Here is a 9,381-nt window from a genome sequence, read left to right as displayed (position 1 = left end):
GAGGGGGAGAGCGAGCGAGGGAGAGAGCGAGAGAAGCAGCCCCGTCCGGGGACTCGCGCTCACACTCACGCACACACACACAAACACACACACACCTCTCCCTGTGCCACCCAGCAACACCCGGCCTCGTCACAACAACAACAGCCGCGGCCGCCCTCTAGCCTGCTTGGGGGCCCAGCCGAAAGCCAGGGCGACTCCAGAGGACGCTGCCCGCCCCCCTCTTTCATTTCAGGAAACTCCTGATCAGTTTTGTTGGGGTTTCTGGGTTTCTTACCCCCCCCCCAAGTCCTAGTGCCATTGTGGTGCTCGTTGTTTACCTCGGACTCTGGACGAGTGAGAGCTTGGCGACTTTTTGGGGGGAGGGGGCGGGGAGTTTGTCGCTGCCTAGGCGGTGGAGGTGGCTGGGGGTACCTTCTGATCTTCCTCCTCCTCCCCCTCCCCCCGAACCTCTTTCCTCACTTGCTGGGATCCCAGACGCTCACAGCCCCGCGTCAATGGGCAGGGAGAGGGTCCTTGGGGCTGTTGTCAGCGAGGGCAGAATCAAAAGTGGCATTTTAGTGCCTTTCCGGGGCTTTTCTCGCGACCCTCTGCCCCCCACCCTCCCTGTCCCCCGCTAGATGCCCTCGTTGGGGGTGCGAGGCTGTGGGGAAAAGTTTAAGGTTTGTTAATATTAGTCGCGATTGTTGGGGAGGGGGGTGGGGGTGATTGGAAGGGAGGCAAGGTGGCCTTCCCAGTGCGCGTTCTTCGGGTTTGTTGGAGAATAATATTGCAAGTGACAGCCAGAAGTAGACTTTCAGTCCTCACACCGAAGAACCCGAGCGAGCAGGAGGGAGTGAGAGACGCGAGGGGCCTTTTTTTCCTTTTTGGAGACATTGTCCGCAGTGATTTTTTTTTTTTTTTTTTTTAAGAGAATCCTCAGTCACCACCTCGTTTCCCCAGCACCATCACAGTGTACAGCTCATAACGGGTGTTGCTTTGTTTTTACGATTTCCCCCCCAACGAATCACTTGTCAGATCAATTTTATCTTCTTCCTCCTCCCTGCTTCCCACTCTCCCCTCCTCCCCATCGCAAACCCCGTTCTCTGAGGTTAGACATTTTACAAACGCATATATGTTGGTTTTCGAATTGTGATTTTTTTAAAAACCCCTTTCTCATGGCCACTCTTCTAGACGTTTATTTCTGCCCTTCCCCCGCTTAGGGGGGCGGGGGTAGGGGAAAGGAAAAATAATACAATTTCAGGGGAAGTCGCCTTCAGGTCTGCTGCTTTTTTTTTTTTTTTTTAATTAAAAAAAAAAGGACATAGAAAACATCAGTCTTGAACTTCTCTTCAAGAACCCGGTCTGCAAAGGAAATCTCCTTTGTTTTTGTTATTTATATGCTGTCAAGTTTTGAAGTGGTGAGTTTCAGGTCGGTTTTGCTAATTTCACACAGTAAAACTGCAGTGTTTCTGTTTCTAGATAGTACTTTGCTTCTTTGTCTCTTTAAAAGGTCACAGTGAAAGCTTGGCCTGGATCGAGCCGGCCATATGGAATGGATAAGGGCACAATCTTAAAATGTGATTATGGGGTTGTGTGGGGACGAAGGAGGCGATCCAGCTAGAAACTCATTGAAAAGGATCTCACTTTGCAAAAAAATCAGTTCTTAAAAAACTAGAATTTCGTGCTTTTCTTTCTTTTTAAAGGAAATAATTGTTACTGAGTTCACTGTTTTATTAAGTAATTATCATATATGGTCTTAGTTTATGGGCAGATAAATGGGATTTTCAGAAAGTAGCTTGCTTTTTGTGTGGCAACCAGACATTACACTAAAATGGGTTGTAACATGTGTAACTCAAAAGAAACTCTTCAGCCTGGCATCTGTTGAGACCATAGTTAGTTCCTGCTGCTGTCATCCAGGCAGGCCTGTTGGAGATTGCTCTTTTCAATTCCAAACTGTGGTTTGGTGAACTTTAGCCCGGGCATAGAGTTTAAATGAGTAAATTGGGTGTTTTATGCGCATTTAATTTTGGTTTGTAATGTGAAGCTTTTTACACCATGACTTAGTGTTTAATAGATGCTTATAGATGGGTATTCAAAGGACAGTTTTTCATGACCTATATGATACTTTGATTGTCAATACATTAACTAAATTATAATATATCACTTTCATTTGCTGTACAGTTTATAGTGTTGTTAAGCTTCATGATTACTTAATATGTTTTATAGCATTAACTTTGATGCTGTTGTCTACACCCCCTCCCTTTTTTTCCTCTTTAATTGCCCCAAGGGCTAAACATTTTTCTTTTCAAATCATATGTTTTAAAATTCATCTTCTGCTCTAGGATGAGGCAACCAATTTCAGAAAAAGCAGCTCTGTATTATCCACATGAAACATTATAAAGAGTGTTTTGAATAAGTTAATAATCATTGCTTTCTAATTTTGGCTTTAGACTGCAGTTTAATATAATGGAAAAGAGTAATCTTGATAAAAAGTGGTTTAAAAAGGCACATTTATTGTTAATGAACCTCATAACCAAAAACAGATGGGACCTCGATCAACGGTAAACCTTTAGTTCTCAGTGTGCCACTCTGGAGTACAAAGATAAATAGCCGTTAATTTTTCTCAAACTTTATAGTTCTTCAATTGGCATTCTTAAGGTTGCTTTTAAACTTCCAGATTAACCTTGCTGCCCCCCTTTTCTTGATTATATGGTAAGAAGTAGGCTATGGTTAAACAGAAGAAAAAAATGTTTGCAGAAAAGCCATGCTAACACAAACTGGCTCTCAACAAATCCAGATTTAAATAGCTTCAGTGTAACAATTTACAACAAAAACAAGCCATGTCAAATTACTAGACAGCTAGGAAAAATGGTAATTATTCTCTCTGGTTTTCCTAAATATGATGCCTTAGTTTCATAAGCTCAATATTTCAAATACCATCAAAGTTCATAAAATAATTCTACTTACCTATTCTTATCAATTCTAATTAAAACTATGCTTTAAAAATGACTTTGATATTATCTAATCACTTTACTATAAATGATGTGAAAATTGATGTCTAATATATAACTGAAAATAATTATCTGTTAATTTTTTTGAAGTTAATTACAATGTTAACGCCATTGCATGCTGAGGTTATTTCTGAATACTGGATATTTTGTTTTACTAGTATCATCAAGGTTTTGTGTGTGTGTGTGTGTGTGTTTTTAATTGAGCTTGGCACTTCAACCTAATGTGCGTATCACAAAGTGTATTCTAAATCTTTAAAAAATATTTATTGTTAACAGCCCTCTATTACTAATGGACACCTAAATACTACAAAACACATGAGTTTTAATGCATCAGTACATTGGATATTTGAAAACCCTTCACTTCTTCCTGTTTCCTTAGGGGTAAACTGATCCAGTCACATGTTTGACCCAAAACTTGACTAGATCTGTCACATAACTCTTGAAGCTTTGATAGTAGAAAACTTTTTCTATGCATTAACTTATAAAAGCCAGTGGGGAGTTTAAAAAGCAGTTAGGTGTTTGTTACCTTCTTTTGAGATGGTTTATGATTTTTCTCATAAGAATTTATATCATATACATATAAAACATTTTATATGTATATGTATATTACATGTACATACACATATAAACATACACGTTAGATTTCTAATATTTTGAACTGTGATCATCTTTCCATCCTTTATTAAAGTGTTTCTGCTGTATTTTGTAATGAATTTCTAATTGTTAAAAATTGGGACTACATAAATACAATTTGCTGTTTTCTTTTTAGCTATACTTGTGATAATTCTTGTTCTAAAAGTAAGCCTATTTCTCCCCACTTAGTTTTTTTTTTTTATAGGCCAATTGCCTTTTTATTCATGTGTATTGGTACAGTTTCCACAGATCGTTTTGTTAATTTAAATAAGAATGTAAGGCTATTATCTAGAAATATAGTAACATCTGTATCATATCTAGATAGGCCATTTTACCAATACATTATATTTGTGGAGAGATATCTGGAGCTAAAACATTTACATAGGACACATATATACACGTAGGTCCCCACCCAATTATAACATGTCTTCTTTTTAAATTCTGGCAGGTGATCTTTAGACAGTGACTGAGTATGGATCATTTGAACGAGGCAACTCAGGGGAAAGAACATTCAGAAATGTCTAACAATGTGAGTGATCCGAAGGGTCCACCAGCCAAGATTGCCCGCCTGGAGCAGAACGGGAGCCCACTAGGAAGAGGAAGGCTTGGGAGTACAGGTGCAAAAATGCAGGGAGTGCCTTTAAAACACTCGGGCCATCTGATGAAAACCAACCTTAGGAAAGGTAAATACTTTCAAGCCAAATCCTGGAAAGCTGAAAGCCCTATTGTCTACACAAGGCCACACTGGGGGGAGCCGGGGGGGAGTGGCAGAACATGTTTTGTATACCCTGCCTTTATTCTCTTTATGATCTTAAATTAGTTACATTCTGGATCCTTAGTATCAATCATGTTGGAAAGTATAGGCTCCATGCTTGGATGGAACGTTTTACTATAGACTGGAATCATTGAACATTTTGGATAATAAGGACTGAATTAAATATAGTGGTTTTAGTTTACGCAAGGGTCCATTCAAAAGGTGTTACAGTAGAGGATCGTAGGCGGCTGTTGCTTTAAACTAACCTGATTAAGAATAAAACACTTAGGTGGTTTGAGAGCTACTCTGGCTTCTTCCTAAGATTTTTAGTTGTAAGGCAGTTTCAGAGATCTTGGAAATCTTATGTAGACGTTTGGTAATGTTATTTTTTGTGGCTTATTTTCTTAAGAGCAAATTCATTAGCAGTAAAAGTTCTGATGATCCTGGTTTTTAATTTTTGTTTTAATTGGGTATTTTTGATGAAGAAAGAGCAGATATAGGAAAGTTTATAAGGGGAAGATGTGTAACTGTGTGACTCTTCTCTACCGATATTAAATTGATGCAGTTTAACAACTTTGACTGTGTTTAACAGTGTTGTTCCTGTAAAGCAGTGCCTACCCTAGGTGTAATGCATGTGCCTCATAAGGAGCTTCATTTTGTGTCTGAATAACGTGTAGGAATCAGATTTTCCTTACATTTGCTAAGCAATGGATAAAAATGCTATATTTTAGCAACCAAGAATATTAAGTAGATAAAGTTAGAAGGCAGAGGAATTTCATTGTGTTTGATGCATAACATTTATCATACAATCATTTATTTTTTCCTTGGTTTGGCGAAAACAAAGAATATATTGATCCTGAAATGAACAGACACAGCAGTCCGTATTGTTAGATCTTTATCTATTAAAAATGGAAAAACAGCACTTCAGCAAATTCTTTGGCCTCTACTCATGATTACCCTATTTATTGATTGTTTGCCAAGAATGTATGCATCTTAAGAAAGCCAGGGTAAGAGCATTAAAAATATAATTTATTACGGCTTTTCAAACAGAGTGCATTAATATTGTACTGTGAAGCACTGGGGCTCTATAAAAAAGACTTTCTGACGCCTGCAAACATGTAAGTTCCATAAATTCCTAAATAGGAGATTTCAGCTGTCTCTGGTATTATGTGATATTTGCACAGCAAACTTTAATGCCAGGACAGTTTTAGACAAGGATTCTACAGACTTCACTGCTCCTTATGGCAGACGTGCTGTTTACACAGGCTCATAAACCTTCAGCAAAAGCTTCTAAGACTGCCTTCAGGTTTAAATCATGTGGTATTTTTAGCATTCAGCAGTGACCAGTGCTCTCCCCTTTAAATGCTGGAAGGTTATGAAGTTGCTGTAGTTGGAACTCTCGCCAAACACTAGCACGAATAATCAGACAGTTCAGAAAAGGCTTGTGTTCAGCATTACTCCCAGGAACGGGAGGGTAACCGCAACAGTTTGCTAGAAGGTCTGTAATTAGATGGTACTATTGTCACTTTATAGCCATCTTTATTATTTTAGGGTACCTCTAAACATGATCAATAAAATCCACAATAAATCTAATATATTTCAATGGTTTGAAAATCCCGCAGTTGTTTTATAGACCTAAGGAAAAGCGTATTGTGGAATACATCTGTTTCATCCTACAAAAGGAAGAATCAATGTGTATGTTTTTGTTGTACTTACCCAACTCTTTGAAGATATCAGGACAGGAGGAGAAAGAACTAAAAGTACAGTAAATTCACTACCTGCTCAAATGCTTTTTTGTTTTGTTTTGCTTCGGATGTATTCTAAAAATGCAATTTAATTGTAGGAGGGTCTCAGATACTCCAAATAACAAAATTGCTAAAGTCTTTTTGTGGGTTTTTATTAACATTTTCATCTTATTTTTCATGTGGATGGTTTCTGTCTGACAGGTGCTAGATGAAAATTATGGCTGAGATGAGAAAACACTACTAAGAAAAAAGGATTGAATGCTTTTATTTGTTTAGGCGATTTTGCCAAAATACCTTCAAGCCAAGGAAGGAATCACCAGTTTGCATATTGCTATTTTTGCTGTGGTCTCCCCAAGTTGTCTTCTGATCCCTGACGGGTTCTCTCTCTGGTATAAAACAGCTGAATGAATGACAAAAATATTGGCAAGCTCTGCAGCTTGTTTTTCATGCCTAGCCTGTTGGTACCTCCGAATGAGTTTGTGAGGTTTTCTAAGTAAACCTAAAGGGGTTTATTTGTCAGACCTAGAATCTCTTGTGAACAGTTTGCTAAATAAAGCTTTGGTGAAGACTCACATGTAGAAGGATGTAGCTGTTGATTGCCGGCTTTTGTTCAGCAGAAACAAGCAAATAGAGAATCTTTGAAGGGCCTCTCTGGTGTCAGTAGGAAATCCTGATTTTTTTTAGCTACGGTTGGTGTGCACTAAGACATCTTCAGAAGTTGGTGGGATTCTGTGAGTCCAGAGGACAGAGCTTATAGAGGCATTAGTGTTGTAGGACTAATTGTGGATCCTGGGTGCCCTGTTAAAGTAACCCTTGTCATCATTTATGCTAAAGATGATACCCTTCTGGCAGTTTGCCACAGTACAATTCAGATGCATCTGCTTTTAACCCTTTTCCGTTGTCTTTGGAAGTCTGACAGTGCGCTGCGTAAACACCTTGAGTACCACAGCATTCCGTAATACCAATTTCTAGAAGCAGCCTCTTTCTAATAGTGGTGTGGCCTGTGCTTATTAATCATCTGGCTACTGAGTTACTATATTGGATTAAAATTATATAAAGAGAGAGCACACCAAATCTATGCAGATTCCTTTTTCCTATGTGTCCTGATAAGATCAGTTTCCTTTTCTCTCTCTCATTTTTACCTTATTTGCTATAACAAAGATTGTTGATTTTAAAGATTTATGGGTACCGTGCTATCTTTTTAGGTAGGTTAAATGAGTATTCATAAAGCAAACGTTATTTGTCTAGATTATGCATATATTGAAATTCTGTATTATGATGACTGGTTTGGTTAAGTACTTTTTGTGGAACCAGTTAGAGTTAATATCTAAAAAAGGAAGAAAATGAAAATTTCTTGGTCGAAGATAATTTGTTTGGACACCAACAGGAAAAGTTTATTATTAACAAAATCATGTAGGCAGTAGAAAGGTGGGTTCTTCTGAAGATAGACAGTGAGTTGTGTTTGCATACTGTATACTACTCATAGCAAATTAGGGAAGACACATTTTTCTTTCGTCACCATTATTATTTGATCAGAAAGGTAATTCTGCATTCATTGCTTTTGGAAAATGCACTGTTAATTTAGAGCACAACTTACCTTAGGACCAAGTTCACATTCTACTTAAATATTTCTGTTACAACTTTAAATAATATGAGAATGTATATATTTGTGTGCATGTGCCTGTAGTTCTGTACCCAGTCTGCCTTGGAAGCACAGTGAATCTCTTGTGATTATTTATTTTCATGGCTAATTTTTCCTCCCCCTACCAAGCTGTATTTCTGAAGACTGTTGGTTTTCCATCCCTCTTTCTTCATCTTTTTGATAGGAACCATGCTGCCAGTTTTCTGTGTGGTGGAACATTATGAAAACGCCATTGAATATGATTGCAAGGAGGAGCATGCAGAATTTGTGCTGGTGAGAAAGGATATGCTTTTCAACCAGCTGATCGAAATGGCATTGCTGTCTCTAGGTTATTCACATAGCTCTGCTGCCCAGGCCAAAGGTAAATAATGTGTACGTGGGGTTAGAAAAATTGCTTGGCATTCTTTGTTTACCTTGCAGAGAAAGCACTGAATATTTTTATTCAAAGAACTGTAGCCTGTGTATTACATTGGTTCCTTTTAGGCTGTGGCTTTAAAAAATTGGCTTAATTCAGTTTAGTTTAGTTAACACACATTTTGCTCATGTGGAATGTCGAGGTAGATTTTTTTTTTAAATTACTTCAGCTGAATCATTAGTATGCTTATTGACCTTAATAATCTGCTCCACTGAGGACCCACAAGGAAGTGAGGAGCGTATTTGAGCAGATGGACTGTTGAGAGTCAATTTGCATTTATGACTGAATATCTAGTTCTGTTTCTTTTATTCTGTTTCTGATGGTTTTATGGGCTGTAAAGTATTTTTCAATGCTGATTCCCACTGCAATAGAGAATCTTATCTAAATCGTAAAGCCATTTAGAACTGGTTCAGCTATGTCTTATTAGAACTTCCTGTAAGTTAGGAAAATGTGGCCTTATGCATAGGTTTTATTGATGGGGTTTTATTTCCAAAATAATAAACAACCCTACAGTCATTTACATAATTTTACAATTTGGAAAGCTAAGCTGTGAATATTTTCATTGACCTGCCTTTTAGAGGGAAGGGAATCATTCAGACAGAAATAATGGTATTGCTTGTGGTAGGGGTAGTAGGAAAGAACACCCTTCTACTAGATATATTATTTGAGGGTAAAATATTTAGTGACATATCCTCTTTATCTGAAATAGGGCTAATCCAGGTTGGAAAGTGGAATCCAGTTCCACTGTCTTACGTGACAGATGCCCCTGATGCTACAGTAGCAGATATGCTTCAAGATGTGTATCATGTGGTCACATTGAAAATTCAGTTACACAGGTGAGTCAAGACAGCAAATCTAGGGTGAAACATTCTTACCTGATCTTTTGAAATGAAGCATCTCTCTCTGGTCAACCTTCAATTTTTTTTTTTACTCCGTGTTTCAGAAAGGTTAATACAGATTGATTCGATTTTGTTACCCTATCCTCCTGCCTTTTTTCCTAACTTCAATGTATAATTTAAAAGCAACTCCCCCCCACACACACACACAAAATGTGTGGGTTTGTGCAGGTTATCAAAAGAGAAGACTTTTTACGTTTAGTCAATTAAATAATGCATTACAAGAAGGCATTTTACATAAAGTTTACTTAAGAAAAAAATATTTTTGCATATCATGAACAGTGCCATCTGTGTACATTTTGTGAA

The 9,381-nt window shown here is 38.0% G+C and overlaps 1 protein-coding gene across 4 annotated transcripts in view; it reads left to right on the top strand.

The window, feature by feature from the left end:
• Nucleotides 1-9,381, top strand: part of SATB1 (SATB homeobox 1) — a 91,683-nt gene that overhangs the window by 13,517 nt on the left and 68,785 nt on the right. For 2 of the 4 annotated variants that reach the window (XM_011933720.1, XM_011933716.1), the window contains exons 1-4: nt 1-1,397; nt 4,072-4,306; nt 7,949-8,125; nt 8,889-9,015. In XM_011933720.1, coding sequence (XP_011789110.1) covers nt 4,096-4,306; nt 7,949-8,125; nt 8,889-9,015 — 515 coding nt within the window. In that variant the 5' untranslated portion in view covers nt 1-1,397; nt 4,072-4,095. The remainder of the gene's footprint in view (nt 1,398-4,071; nt 4,307-7,948; nt 8,126-8,888; nt 9,016-9,381) is intronic. The other 2 variants (XM_011933718.1, XM_011933717.1) reach the window with 1 other exon arrangement.

This window comes from Colobus angolensis, unplaced genomic scaffold, assembly GCF_000951035.1.
Source record: "Colobus angolensis palliatus isolate OR3802 unplaced genomic scaffold, Cang.pa_1.0 Scaffold129, whole genome shotgun sequence".
In the NCBI taxonomy this organism is placed as follows: Eukaryota; Metazoa; Chordata; class Mammalia; order Primates; family Cercopithecidae; genus Colobus; species Colobus angolensis.
Note: the sequence above shows the minus strand (reverse complement) of the source record. Positions and strands in the feature narration are given on the sequence as shown.